The sequence below is a fragment of the Typopeltis vanoorti genome, chromosome 13 (genome assembly GCF_054136105.1).
Source record: "Typopeltis vanoorti isolate ZY-2024b chromosome 13, IOZ_Tvanoo_1.0, whole genome shotgun sequence".
Classification (NCBI taxonomy): domain Eukaryota; kingdom Metazoa; phylum Arthropoda; class Arachnida; order Uropygi; family Thelyphonidae; genus Typopeltis; species Typopeltis vanoorti.
In genome coordinates, this window is record NC_143561.1 from 5149534 (window position 1) to 5165777 (window position 16244).

A 16244-nucleotide genomic window follows, 5' to 3' on the forward strand; every position below is an offset into this window, starting at 1 on the left:
AAATACTCCCCAAGAACTATAGGAAATTCTATGTAGCACCATTGTCTTTATTTTATCCTGTGTGAAAGAATATGCAGAGCATGGCTGCTAGTCCTGACTTGCCATACAGATGATTAAGAATGCAGTTTTTATGATCATCAAAGCCAGGCAATAAACGTTTCCTAATCTGCCTGAAGAAGGCTAACTTGCAAACAGATGGAACTTTTTTTAGGATAATGGATGAAAGTTGCTTGTTGGATGTATAGTTTGAAATTGCATGGCATTGTCATTTGAAATTGACTGGCTTTCTTTTCAGATGTACTTTAGATATAGGGGGATAAGAATAATTTTCTTCTGCCCTTCATAAGTACAGTCATAAATATAATCTCAATTCCATCCTGCAGACATGTACTTAATTTATTTCAGAATATAAAATCGTAATATATATTTTTCATAATATGATCCATATAAATGAATAATGGAGATAGTATGCATCCTTGTTCTTACAGTGATTTTATATGAAACTATCTTTGTGTATCTCCTTCAGAACTGTTCACTTACAACTTAAATATAGAATGCATGCGTTTCCCAGATCTACAAAACTTTAATAGAGGTCCTTGTTTATTCTCATAATTTCTTAGCTGTGCTGAAAGGTCAAAACTGTATAACTGAGAGGAGACTGCCACGTAGCCTTTAACACGTTCATTGTCAAGCTGAAAATTGGAATTTTGGGCGGCGGGCAAAAAAAAAAAAATTTTTTTTTTACTTGATAGTGACGTCCACGCGATAACGCGTGATCGGCCGCCTGGTGAGGACTCGCATCCGCAATATCGCGTGCTTGGCAGTGAACGTGTTAAAGGAATGCAGAGAACCGACCAGGCTTCTGACTTAATGTCCAATCCTCACCTTCTCATGGAGCACCCTGTTAGGTATCTACCTGGATACTGAACGAATGAGGATGGGCTGGCAGTTTGATTTAGCCAAACAAATTGTATTCTTATTGGCTTAAACTACAATGTAAAATCATGGTACAATATGACAGAATTTCATGCTGGCCAGGGCATCACCCAGTTAAACAAGACCCCCATTATTGTCACCAGGGAAACAGGGCGAACAGCAAAAAGTCAGCTGCTGGAACAAATCCTGAAACAAATCCCAACTCAGCATCCAGAATTCAAGATTGGTACTATTAAGATAAGAAGCCTGAATGGCAAAGAAATGGAACTAGCAGAAGAATTAGATAAGTACCAGATCAATATAATAGGGGTAACTGAAACAAAAAAAGACAAAAACTGGTGAGATCTTTCTAAGCTATAAATACAAAATATTATATTCAGGCAATAACAATCAAGGAAAAGGAGTAGCTATAGTACAGGAAAATCTCGCTTAATGTGATTAATTACTCCATCAATTAATGCATGCTAAGCAAAATCGTGTTAAGTGAATACAATAAACAATATGAATAGTTACAATTTATATTGTTTATTGTTAGTTTAAATTTGGAAAAAAAATTACAGTATAAGCTATATTATCATTGGTAGTAAAGGTTTGGTGGAGTCGGAGAGCTGTATAGTAGGTGCCTCCCCCCGCGATGAGTCTTCTGACTCCTTGGAGGTGTCACGAATAATCATAATATTAGAGGATAAAATCATCTAATAAAAATTAATTGCTTATATTTTTATTTAATGTCTAAACATTTGATTGAGTTAATTTTTTTTACAAAAAATTAAGTAAAGATGTTGAATGAATCATGCTCAACTTTTTCATCTTGTCATGTAATTTGCGATAGCTTCATCAAGATTTCGGTGGACTTCGAAGCTTTGTTCCATATCAGGATCAGCATCAAACAAAATTTCCTTAGCATACTCAATGTGATTGAAAACCACCTCGAGTTCTTTTGCAGTTAGCTTCTTAGTCGTAACATTCTTTTTGTTCTCACTTCTTATCTTCTTCATATACACGCTGTTCTTGTAGTTGAAGGAGATGATTTTGAATCGCTTAACTGTTTTGAATGGGAATCAAGCAAATTTCTCTCATCTTCATTATCCAGTCTATTAAATCCAAGTTCTCAATCGTGCTGATTTCTTCCATAATGTTAGATCTTAGATTTTGTGCACGAGTTAAAGTTGCCTTCTGCATTGCCTCCTAATAAAAGCATAAGATGATCTTTAGATACTTTGTATCCTGATTGAGATGCTTCAGTTTTAGCTAGGAAAGATTTTGTTAGCATATGCTTCCAAAAGAGACCAGTTTCATTGATGTTGAATATTTGACGATCGTCATAATCACCCTCTTGAATTATCCTTTGCAATTCTTTGGGAAACTTGGTCACAGAATCTTTATCAGCACTAGCAGATTCCCCAGTTATTCTTATGTTATGCAGTCCAGCTCGCTCGATTTTTAAAGTGGTCAAACCATCCTAAACTCTCAGTAAAGCTTTCACATTCCTCTTGAAATTTGGTCTTTTTCAATGAGGTAAAAATATTGAGAGCTTTTGCCTGAATATTCCCTATACAAAGAGGTATTCTTTTTTGGTTACAATTCTCAATTCAGAATGACAGAAAATGCTTCATCTCGATCATTAAATGGCTTTTGGGGATCTGTATGCTTAAAGTGGCAACTTTTCCTTGTTCTTTGTATTCTTTGCTCTTATTTAATATAGTCGAAGCTGCAGACTCGCTGCATCCCAGCCTTGCACAATCATTGTGTTACTAGCACCACTTTCATGTCTCTTAACGACCGATCGCTGCAGATTGGCGACAGAAAATTTCACATAATGTAAAAAAATCACGTTAACTGATTAATCACTCATTTAAAGCAGGAAATAGTATCATTTCACTCAATCCCACTAACTGATTACCACGCATATCAAATTCACATTAAGCGAGTTTTTCTGTATTCAACACTAAATATGAGGCTAATCTTCTTGAATGGCAGGCAATATCAAGTAGAGTGATGTGAGCAAATATCAGAATGAGAAACTGGACAATGAGACTTTTTTGTGCCTATGGTCCTAGAGAAGGCTCTACTATGTTATGGTAGAAGTGGAGGAATTTTTTGAGACTTTAGAGAAAGCAACTGACATAATGAAAAAAGAAAAGTTGGTCCTTGTTGAGGAACTAAATAGCAGAGTAGGAAATGACTGTCAGACATAGAAATATTTTGAGAAAATATGGAGAAAAGAGCAAGTGGTTAATAATAATGGCAAATACCTGTTGGATTTCTGCTCCAGAAATGGACTGGTTATTACAAACAAAATATTCCAACATAAAAATGTTGGAACATTGTAATATGAGAAATAATAATATTTGTAATATGAGAAAAGTCTCATTGACTATGTTATTGTTCATAGTGATGTTTTCGCACTGGTGCAGGACACTAGAATGTACTGAGGATTTAAAATTGGAAGTGATCATCATTTAGTTTTGAGCAGGATAAAATTGAATTTCATATTGAAAAGAAGAACATATAAAAAAGTTTTAAAGCAAATAAAAGTTGATCAGCTCTCAGATGTGAACTGTAGACTAAAATACACAAACATTATTCTTGAAAAAATTAGAGTTTGAGAACAGGAACCAAACAGTGGAGATATAATGGCCTAGAAGAAAACATTAATTGATTCAGCCAGAGAGGCATGTGGTGAGGTTGTCTGCAATGATAATAAAATCAGAACTCCTTCGTGGACACAGAAAGTCAAAGAGGCAGTTAAGGAAAAGAAGAGGGTATATCCAAAGTTCCTGACAAATAAGTCAGCTTGTGCTCTAGCTTCATGGGAAGAGTTTGATAAGAACATGGAAAATAAATATCAGGATGGTGGCAAAATATTCTGGAGGCTTTTGGAAAATATCAGAAATAGAGGAAAAAATGCTGTAAAAGGAATTAGAGATGATAAAGTTCACATGAAAACTGGCGATAAAGATATCCTTGATGTTTGGAGTATTTCAAAGTAGTACTAACTGCTTTGAAAAATTGCTAAATGATACAAGCAGTGATGACAGCACATTGGTAAAAAACACTCAACAGCTATCGGTACACAATAAATAACGAAAAAACTCACGTAGAAAGATTATTTATTAGTATAATTTTCGCCTGTGTGTCACAGGCATCTTCAGTACATTAAGCTCAAAATTAAACACTAACTGACAATTCCAAAAAGCGCCACCTAAGTAGCTGGTGTAAGATAACTAAAAAAGTCAATAACTTTCCTTAAAAAAAAAAAATAATAATAATAATAATACAATAAAAAGTTAGGAAAGATTAGCTGATTTGTAAAGTACTATCTCCCATAAAGGGGATAGACGTAAGCCATCGGATCTGTTTAAATTAGGAGAATGATGTAGAGTTTCACATGTTTCTTTATAAAGGCGTTCCATGAGAAACTGACTTTTGTGAAGAACTCTTGTCTTTCTCCAGTGAACTCTGTGTCTAGTGAAGATGGCATGTTCAGAAAGTCCAGACTTTTCAGGTTTAAAGTATTCAATATAAGATTGGTGTTCTTATATTGAATACTTTAAACCTGATAAGTCTGGACTTTCTGAACATGCCATCTTCACTAGACACAGAGTTCATTGGAGAAAGACAAGAGTTCTTCACAAAAGTCAGTTTCTCATGGAACGCCTTTATAAAGAAACATGTGAAACTCTACTTCATTCTCCTAACTTAAACAGATCCGACGGCTTACATCTATCCCCTTTATGGGAGATAGTACTTTACAAATCAGCTAATCTTTCCTAACTTTTTATTGTATTAATTTTTTTTTTTTTTTTTTTTTTTTTTTTTTTTTTTTTTTTTTAAGGTAAGTTATTGACCTTTTTAGTTATCTTACACCAGCTACTTAGGTGGCGCTTTTTGGAATTGTCAGTTAGTGTTTAATTTTGAGCTTAATGTACTGAAGATGCCTGTGACACACAGGCGAAAATTATACTAATAAATAATCTTTCTACGTGAGTTTTTTCCGTTATTTATTGTGTACCGATATGTCTACTCACGGTTTACCTCTTTTAAAACTTACTCAACAGCTATGCAATCAGGAATACATATCCATGCTTGAAGTAGAAAAAGCCATCAAAAGATTGAAATGTGGAAAGATAGGCAGTAGAAATAGATGATATTTGACCAGAAATGCTCAAGTATGGAGGTATAAATGTTTTGCAATGGCTTCACTGCATAATTCAAGAGGCCAAGACAGAAGATTGCATTCCATATTACTGGAATAAAGTAGTCACATTCCCTCTATTAAAAAAGGGGCAATAAAAAAATGAATCATAAAATTACAGATCAATTTCCCTATTGAGTGTTTTCAGGTAGGATTTATACAAGCATACTCAAAAAAGAGTCTAAGAAAAACTGTAGAAGAGAAATTTGAAGAATAACAAAATGGGTTCATACCAAAGGATGGTTGTCAGGATCAGATTTTCACTTTAAGAGCTGAGAAATTATGAGAATAAATAAGGATCTGTATTAAAGTTCTGCAGATCTGGGAAAAGCATACATTCTATATTTAAGTTGTAAGTGAGCAGGTCAAATTGAAGGAGATACATAAAGATAGTTTAATATAACATCGGTGTAAGATATAAGTCATGGATGCATAAAATCTCCATTAATCATCTATATGGATCATATTATGAAAAAATAGAGATATCAAAGATGAAATGTTAATCACTGCTTTTTAATTCATCATCATCTTCATCAAATTCTTACTGGAATGAAGGCATTCATACTTCGCTCTACACAGGATTTCTGACCACTGTGTGGTCCTGGTTCTAAATGTATCATGGTCGTCCTTGGTGAAAATTCAGCATATCTCAAGTCAGAAAAACCCTGATATGCACCTGACTAACACTGTAGCCAGTAATGTCTGTAAAAATGCTATTAACATATTGAAATATGGCTTTTAATGGATGAAATGCAGAAAACTCACATTTTGCTGAAATGGTAGTCAGTACTTCTAGTTGCTCACTAAAACTATTAGCCATAATTTTTGCCTTTCTATGACTCCTCCATTCTCACATTGTGTTACTGTAGCCTCAATCACCAGAAATGGGGGCTAACTGCTTGACATTGGTCTTCTTCTTTATCTCTTAAATAGATCAGGGAGAATTACCTCCCACTATGCCATGAATAGCACACTCCTTTAGTCTTTTTTCTCATCAGGGGCATTCTCATTAGGCTGGATAACACTCCATTCACACTTGTCCTGTGGCATCTTCTCTCTCTCTCTCTATATATATATATATATAGAGAGAGAGAAATTTTTTTTTCCTCTCCTACTTGAGCTCAGAATTTCTATTCCATAATCAACATTCATTCATCCTGCTATCCTATTCATAATAATTTAATATCTACCTTGCATCTTAGGGGAAGACCTGTATCCAGTCCATTATGATGGGGATAAGGATTAATGATTATACTATTTTCCCATTTCAACTCCTCTTAATCCTGTTAAAAGAATGGAGATCATCATCAGCTCCTGGCTTCTTCACAACTTGAAAGCTCACAGTGATCACCAATATCAGTTCCACCATTCACATTCCAAAGCAGATCTAACAAACTGTACTTACTATTGGTCACAGGATATGAAAGGATTTGGGGAGACTCATGTGCTTGCTCTTGGGGTTTCAAGAACAAGACATTCAACTGAATGTCTGGAATGGAAACCCTGCCTTGCTAGACAACTGTCTTATGGCCTTTCATTTCATTTGATCACCTGTTTCCTTTCTAGTTATTCAAGTGCATTTAATGGTGGGTGGTTTGACTGATGAGAGTTTAATTCCATTCCTCTTCTTCATTTTATTTAACGAGAATAATCAAGTGAACTTCACTACTGATAATTAAATATTTAAGGAATTGACAGTGTATACTAGAAATATAAATTAAATCAACTTTGATATATACTTTCTAATATTTCGGCAACGTCACGTTGTCATGGGAACTTAAGATAAAGACACATGCACGCAAGTACTACATAACAGCAAATGAGAAATGAAGCGAGGAAGCTACCGTTTTCCTAAAGTCCTGATGGTGCCCCCCTGGTGGGCTATATTAGGTGTTCTTGGCCTTTGGGCTTAAGTTGACCTCTTGTTACAGGCCATATAGAAAATTGGCATCCCTTATCCACTCCACTAAAGACCAACCACTTCCCCTAGACCTACCTGGTGTATACCAGGTCCCTTGCAGCTGTAAATTGTCCCACTTTGGCCATACAGGCAGGACGGCAAATATCAGAATCTCAGGAGACAAGGACTACATCCGATTTCACCATTACAGCCACTCTGGGCTTGCAGACCATGCTCTGGATACTCGCCACAGAATAAGGTGGAAGAAAACCACAGTAATACAACGCAGCAAGTTCAAATATGAAAGACTATTCATGGAATCAGCCTCAGCCCTTAGGAACATGCCAAACCTCAACAAATTTGGATGCATGAGACTGCCCCAAATTTGGGAAACATGCATCAGAAGAACTTCAGCCCAAAGGCCAAGAACACCTAATATAGCCTGCCAGGGGACACCATGAGGACTTTAGGAAAACGGTAGCTTCATTTCTCATTTGCTGTTATGTAGTACTTGCATGCACGTGTCTTTATCTTAAGTTCCCATGAAGATGGCAATGTGATGTTGCCGAAATATTGGAAAGTATATATTAAAGTTGATTTAATTTATATTTCTAGTACACGCTGTCAATTCCTTAGTATTTAATTATCATGTTTAACCTGCGTATAAGCCTTTCTACAAGAACTTTACTACTATCGAAACACACCCTGTCCTATTTTTCATATGAAAATGATCTCACTTTACTTACCTTTACTTTCAGTAATATTCAGAACTCTGGTCATGGTCAGATTTTTCACTTTGGAATGACGCTTTTCTGGCAGAGGCACATTACATTCTTTATGGCTTCTAAAAAACTTGGTTTCCTCTTCTATTGGGACATGACTTCTCTCCTGTCATTTCCTGATGCTATATAAATCCCAAATCTGCTCAGGCTTGGATAATGTTCTTATATAAATGTAAGAACATTATCCAAGCCTGAGCAGATGCATTGGAACCTTCTAGAGTAGGCTTCTTATCTCCCCCCCCCCTAGTGGTCGATGAAATATATTAACCATTTATGCTTGTTATCTATGTTATTTCAGTGGTGTTTCAAGTTCAGTGGTACATTTCTATACTTCTACAGTCTTTTATGCACAAATTGATCCAATTGCCTTCTTGAACCAAATTTTAAATATTTGGTCACAGGAGGTATTATTTTATATATATAAAAAAATGTCATGTAGTACTTGGTATTTTTCATATTAAAAAAAAAAAAAGATAACTAGGTAAAATGTCTTTTGGAGACTTCTAGTTAACAGTCCAAGTTATTCGTTTAAAGCAGGCAATGGATGTGCATTTATCATTGGGAGAGAAAGTCTGCATGATAACTGGTACACATGATGAGTGTGGGAAAATTAGCAGGTCAACAGGCTAGCTTTATATTAAACTGAACTTATTAAAAAAACAACGGTTTTAGGAATGGTAACTATGGGAGTTTTTTTTTTTTTTTTTTTTTTTACTGGAACATTATTGTAATAATTAAATATTTATTATACATCTTAATACTTCACTTCACAAACGGTCTTCCCATATAAGATTTTGTGTACTTGCATGCTAATGATGTTTTTGTGAATGATTGTTATTTTCTGCTATTTCAGATGGATCTTGACTAAAAATTATAAAGCTCTCAGCAAAGGATTAAAGGGAAATATCACAAGTTTTGTTAATATAGTGATGGAACTGAAGAAATGTTGTAATCATGCTATGCTAATCCGTCCTCCAGAAAATACTAATAATTCAGATCAGCTCCAGGCAAGTATTTTTTTTTTTTTTTAAATCTAAAACCGTATCACTCTGAAGCATTACGGTTATATGTTATTATAATGAAACTGATTTTAAAGCATTATTTATGTTAAATTCACAAAACCTTGTGCTCATTGGCCAAGATCACAAAATATAACCCATGTTAGTTTCATGATGTATTATACTTCTAATGTCCAAGATCCTTATTTGCTAGGTGTGTGATGGAATGAGACCGGTGGACTCAGTGTCATTATTTGAACATTGAATCAATACTATGTTCTGCCAAGTATATATTTGGTTTAATCCATTATCCAAGTGTAAGCAAACAAAGTTTGCACCTAAAATATTTTCAGGACTGGGGCAACTCATGACAAAGGTGGTAGCCAGACCCAGAGGCATACTAAGGTGGAAGTAATGGAGAAGTCATATTTCCATATACCAGTTGCCAAAAGGTGTTGCACCTTATTATTAAAATTCTGTGGATTAGAGATAAGTTGATGGAAGTTTTTTCACTCTTGGCTATGCTATCAATTATATATTTGGTTTAATCCTTTATCCAAGTGTAGGCAAACAAAGTTTGCACCTGAAGCATTTTCAGGACTGGAGCAACTCATGGCAAAGGTGGTATAAGTTCTCATCACTTGCCTTAGTATCCCATAATGCACAGCACATCTCCTTGCAGACATATATAATGCTATGCATTAAGGGAAAGGTCACTACCCAGACCGGTTTAGACCTTTATTGAGGTCTCATCAGTGGGAGCCAGACCCAGAGGTGGTGATACTAAGGTGGAAGTAATGGAGAAGTCATATTTCCATCTGACTGATGAGACCACAATAAAGGTCGAAACCAGTCTGGGTAGTGACTCTTCCCTTAATGCATAGCATTATGTAAGTACGCAAGGAGATGTGCTGTGCATTATGGGACACTAAGGCAAGTGATGAGAACTTATACCACCTTTGCCACGAGTTTTTCCAGTCCTGAAAATACTTCAGGCGTAAACTTTGTTTGCTTACACTTGGATAAGGGATTAAATCAAATATATAATTGGTAGCATAGCCAAGTGAAAAAACTTCCATCTACTATGTTCTCCCTTCTGAAAAGGTCTTGCCCTAAGTACTGTTACTACTTCTGCACACCATCATGCTGCCCACAGAATTGCACAAGCCTGGTTCCATTAGTGGCACTATGCACAGCCAACGTTCACATGTTTATCAGTAGATTATGAGAACCATGTAGCTATAATATCACTTCATAAGGTTTGAATGCAGTCACCTGTTATTTTTAAACATACTAAAGACATTCGAGGTCAGTAGGTTGTTTGTGTGTTGGACTATTAATTATTATAACGATACAGAAGACGTATCTGACTGCCAAATAACAGGTTGATCACGCTGAATTAAGATGCAACAGCTTGTGAAGGCATGCCTCTGCTGTAATCCTGTGAGAATGCAGAAAGTGATGTTACAAGAGATGAATGTTTTGCAGAGAATGATGTCACATATCGTAACTGATGACCTGGCAGTGAGAGACTTCATCATCCTACTGGACACTTTTCTAACACCACAACTTATGTGGCAGAAGGGATAAAATCAAAGCACTTCTCTATCAGTGTGCAAACAACAGACAGAGATATCTTCTTCATGGATGAGAAGATTTTCACCATTGAAGAGTCGTTTAACTGCCAAAATGATGAGGTATGTGCCTTGGATGGTTGCACAGCACATGCTGTAGCACCCAAGATTACGAGAGGTCATTACCATGTCAGTGATTGTTTGGGGGGCATCCAAGTTGCATTTCTGCAATTCAAAACCTCCATCAAAGTCTATTAAGACACTGTTCTAGAACCTGTGGTATGACCCCTGAACAACACCTTGTTTCAAGGTAGCCAGTGCATTTTCCATCAGGACCTAGTCCCTGCACATAAGGTAAGGACCACACAACAGTGGTTGGAGGCAAATGTGCCTGACCACATATCTCCATATGATCAGCCATCTGGAAGTCCCAATCTGAGTCTGTTGGACTTTAAATTGTGGTTGGAACTTGAGAGAGAGTAGTCTGCAAAAACTCACACCCCTAACATTGCCAGCCTGAAGGTGGATTTGGAGTGAGCAGTGGCAGCGTTCCCATTGGATGTTATGCATGTTGTCATCGATATGTGGCCTCACAGACTTTGGGCATGCATGCATGAAGGGGGACATTGAGTACTGCAATATGCACATTATAGATGTAGTTTGTAGGTGGTGAAAGGTGTAAATGATTTACTGATAGATTTATTTGCTTTTCAAATGTTAACAGTGTTTACGTTAGACTAGTACATAAAACTAGAAGAGATCTTTAATAAAAAATTATAATTTCTCTCATATACTATTATTCTCCATGTGGTAAATATATAGAACATTAATCTAATATCACTACTAACCCAAGAATTCTCATAAAGAATAGCCGTTTTGATCATTCTGTTTATGCATGTCAGCATGCACATTGCCTGTTTGTTAGTTTGTACTCCTTGATAATGACTTTGTGAGAAAGGCAAAATATTGGCAAACGAAATCAGTTCAGTTATTTTGAGATGTCTGTTTTATTTGCATTAACCTCTAATATGAATTTCCAATATTTTGAAATAGCCATAGAAGTTTTCTGCAAAGCTGTTTAAAAAGTTCATATTCTTCTGGCAGTTAATTGCATAATTTTGAAAACATCTTGCATTTTGTCAAAATTTCATTGAATATGATGTTGTCTGACTTCTGGATCACTGCCCTGAACAGAGCACTTCACCATTTTAAAAACAAGTGTTCTAAATTTAGAGATCTTCATAAACATGGCTTATTCTTATTTCAATAACTAAAATGTTACCACTTTTCTAATCCATATATTTCTCATGCAAAAATAAAATAAAACTAATACTGTCAATAAAACTTTTATTATTAAGCATCTAGTAAACATATTCTTGATCACCTATTCACCCTTATATTGCATATTAGCTATAATGAAAATTGCTTAACATTAGACAGCTTAAAGTTAAAACTACCAGGAAAAAAGAACAGACTCCCTTTTAATTTCTATCAAGTGATTAAGTTTATACAAGGTAAGCAGTTTGAAGCAATGTCAAGTTTGTTTTTGTTCCAGTAGATGACTTTTCACTATTCATCATGGTTCCTGGATAAAAATAATGTGGTGCCTTGATTAAAAAGGAGAGTTAAGTATTAATTTGATGAATCATCTCTTTTTTTGGTTTCAATTACATATTTTCTTGTGGCAAAATTGACACAAAACGAAATAACAAAAAAGAAAAGTCTAAGTACATAAGTCAAAAACAGCTCTAGATTCATTTGTGAATAAAATGATGCCACTATGCAAACATGATGTTATGAAAACCAACTTTTTTTATTGTCTCTAATCATTACCTTAGTTGTTTATGTTTAAAAATATTTTAAAGCTTTCCTGATATATAAATTATTAGTTACTTAAGTATAAAACAAAATTAATGTTTTAGTTTATTAAAACTTGGGGTGTAATGTTTTCTTACAGATATCATATTTTTAATTTCAGTTATTAATTAAAGGTAGTGGTAAATTGCTACTGTTGGATAAACTTCTATGTCGCTTAAAGGAAACTGGACACAGAGTTCTAATTTTTTCTCAGATGGTTATAATGTTAGATATTCTTAGTGAATATTTACAGTATCGTCGATTTCCTTTTCAGGTAAGCATTTTTATTAATTTAGTAAAAAATCACATTTTAGTTCATTCTTTAATTTCCTATTTATTAAAAAAAAAAAAAAAATGGCATCATCATCAAATTCCTTATATGCCCCACCCCAATCCGCCACACCAACAGTGTTGGTTCAAATTCCACATGGATGCCTGTGACTTAAGTAGGCAATGAATTAACTACTATCCTTATTGGAGACTTAAAGTGACTTGAAAAATATCTATGCTTGATATCTAGAGGAAGGCTTCTGATTGCATGAAAACTTAACTCAATATTATAAAAACATAAATTAAAAAATATTAATAAACAATCCATAGCCAAACAATTATACTAATGCACTATAGGTATACAACCTTTAATAGCTGGGAGTCACATTAAAAAAAAAGACATACAAATACTATTTAACCACCGAGATAATTAAGAATAAAAGTTTAATATATAGACACAACTAGTACTTTGACACCTGAAGAAGTTGGCTTACCAATGAAACTAGTTGTGTCTATATATTAAACTTTTATTCTTAATTATCTTGGTGGTTATAGTCATTAAAATTACTAAACACATATATATAAACACACACACACATGTTCATTTCCAAAAAAGCATATATTATTTTTTAATAAGTTCGAAAATTTAATGACCTTTTTTAGTTATCTTACATTGACTAGTTAGGCAGCGCCTTTTGGAATTGTCAGTTATTGTTCTATCAGCTTTGTACTGAAGATGCCTGATACTTAGGCGAAAATTATACTAATAGATAAAATTTTACTTGAGTTAATTCCGTATAAACCATTAGTTTATACGGGAATAGTGATGAATGAAGTGGAGGTGACTAGTCTATTACAGAACCTTAATGTGAACACATCTGTGGGATTGGATGGTATACCGGCACGGGTCTTGCATGAAGCGGCAAAGGAATTATCAGTGCCCTTGACCATGTTGTTTAATCTGAGTCTCAGGTCTGGTTTAGTCCTGAAGGTGTGGAAAGAGGTGAAAATAGTTTCACTGCATAAAGGAGGAGCCAAGACTACGGTTGCAAATTACCGACCGATCAGCATATCAGGAGTCGTTGTCAAGGTCTTGGAGAAAGTAGTCAAGGGAAAAATACAGGAATGGATTGATGAAAATGAGATACTGTACAGGGGACAGCATGGCTTTGTGAAGGGTAGATCATGCTTCAGTAACTTGCTCAAGTTTTATAACAAGGTGACGGCTGAACTGGATAAGGGAAACGGGTTTACAGTGATACTGCTGGACCTGGCAAAGGCATTTGACAGGATACCACATGGAATACTAATCCGTAAACTACAACATATGGAAATGGATATAGGGTTGGTGAGATGTATAGGTGGTTGGTTGATGGAGAGATATCAAAGAGTAGTTTATTCAAGAGTAGAGTCCAAAAGACGGCCTGTGACTAGTGGTGTGCCGCAGGGTTCTGTTCTTGGACCACTGCTGTTTAATCTGTTCATTAACGATATAGGGAAGGATCTAAGTGGAACAATTCATTTGTTCGCTGATGATGCAAAGTTGGGTAGGGCAATAGTTATTATTTATAAGAGTGGTAAATGAGTGGAATGCAGAAGATGTCAAATTCTTGCAGGATGACTTAGATAGATTGCAGTTCTGGGTTAAGGAGAATGGATGTCAATTTAATGTGACAAAATGTAAGGTTATGCATTTTGGGATGAAAAGATTAGCAGTATACCACATTGGTGGAACTGTACTCCAAGAGATTGATGAGGCCAGGGACTTGGGAGTGTTGGTGGATAGGGAGATGAATTTTAGGGGGCACATTGCAAGTAGCTAAATCAGCTCATCAACTCACTTGGTTGTTGAAAAATACCTTGACGAGCAGAGACAAGCAAGTTATTGTACCTCTGTACCGAGCCTTGATAAGACCTCATCTCGACTACTGTGCCCAGATTTGGTCAACTCGGTTCCTTCTTGATGGGGAGGAGGTGGAGAGGATCCAGAGGCAAGTGACTAAGATGATAACAGGTCTATGGAATGAACCATATGAGAACAGGTTGAAGATTTGTGGGTTGCAGAAACTAGTTGATAGGCAGAAAAGGGGAGATATGATTGAGACATTCAAATTGCTAAAGGGATTCTATAGGATTAATTCAGAGGATATTTTTGAGATCAGGACTGGTGGTGGGAGAACTAGGGGACACCTATGGAAGCTGGGCAAGAGTGTGGTTAACAGGGGTGTTAGAGCTGGGTTCTTTACTTTTAGAGTGGTAAATGAGTGGAATAAGCTGCCAGAGTCTGTTGTGGGTGCTATGACAGTGAGCGAGTTCAAGGCAAGGTATGATAGATAGTGTGAGAATGTAATTGCATAGTTGTGTGGACATGATGTTTAGGGCCTCCCTCGATGAGTCTAAGGACTCCTGGAGTCGCCCGAAATAATAATCAAAAAAAAAAAAATCAGCTAACGCCTTTTTATTCCCGTATATACGTGAGTAGGCGAGGCCATTTAGCCCTATCTAACTTTTTGGAGACTGAGTGGGCAGTTCAATCTCCACTGGTACCCAATCAGAGACAGATGGCCCAAGGCTATCACTAATTAAGCGGTACGCAGTGAAGAGAGACGGCTCAAATGTGCCGCCATCTCGTGGTCTCTAACCCTAACACAATATATTTAATGTCTGAAATAATGTGGGTTCTACGGTCGATTTTCTTGAGTTTACAGGACGAAAAACCCGAGTTTCCGGGAGGAAAAACCTGCTTGCCCGTGCCAGAGATCGACTAACTCGGGAACCGGTCGAAAAAAGGCTTAGAAAAATTTCCTCTAGTCGCCGACTAGACTCGAAACCAAGACTTCCTTCGTGCGGCCTAGCGCGGTGGTGTGCAAACGCCACATCCACTGAGCTACACAGGCTCGTCGAAATAATAATAATAATAATAATTAATTCAGGTATTATAATTATTTAAATTTAGAAAATTTGAAGAAAAGAGCAAAGTTAATAATAACAGCAAATACCTGTTGGATTTCTGCTCAGGAGATGGACTGGTTATTACTAACACAATGTTCCAACATAAAAATATGCACAAATTCACATGGAGAGAAGTGGCAAGGAATAAGAAAAGTCTCATTGACTATGTTATTGTTGATAGTAATGTTTTCTCCCTGGTGCAGGACAATAGAGTGTACAGAGGATTTGATATTCGAAGTAATCACCATTTAGTTTAGAGCAGGATAAAATTGAATTTCCTATTGAAAAGAAGAACATGTAAGAAAGTTTTCAAGTAAATAAAAGTTAAGCAACTTTCATATGTGAACTGTAGACTAAAATACACAAACATTATTCAAGAAAAAATGAAAGAGTTTGAAAACATGAACCAAATCTTGAACGTTCAGTGGGAAATCCTGGAAACAATATGGATTGTTTCAGCCAGAAAAACATTGGTGAGGTTATCTGCAAGGATAGAAAAATCAGAACTCCCTGGTGGATACAGGAAGTTAAAGAGGCAATGAAGGAAAAGAAGAAAGCATATCAAACATTCCTGGCAAATAAGTCAACTTGTGCTCTTAGAGAATACAGAGACAAATATAAGAAAGCTAAACACTGAGTAAAACTAGATAAACCAAAGTCATGGGAAGACATATCAAAAGTTCCTGGCAAATAAGGAATTAGAGATGATAAAGGTGACATGAAAACTGGTGAAAAAGATATCCATGATGTATGGACTAATTACTTTGAAAAATTGCT

At 35.8% G+C, this 16244-nt stretch overlaps 1 protein-coding gene across 2 annotated transcripts in view; it reads left to right on the top strand.

Moving 5' to 3' along the window:
* Nucleotides 1-16244, top strand: part of Chd1 (chromodomain-helicase-DNA-binding protein 1) — a 557090-nt gene that overhangs the window by 237553 nt on the left and 303293 nt on the right. For both annotated transcript variants that reach the window (XM_090402402.1, XM_090402403.1), the window contains exons 17-18: nucleotides 8670-8823; nucleotides 12367-12519. In XM_090402402.1, coding sequence (XP_090258528.1) covers nucleotides 8670-8823; nucleotides 12367-12519 — 307 coding nt within the window. The remainder of the gene's footprint in view (nucleotides 1-8669; nucleotides 8824-12366; nucleotides 12520-16244) is intronic.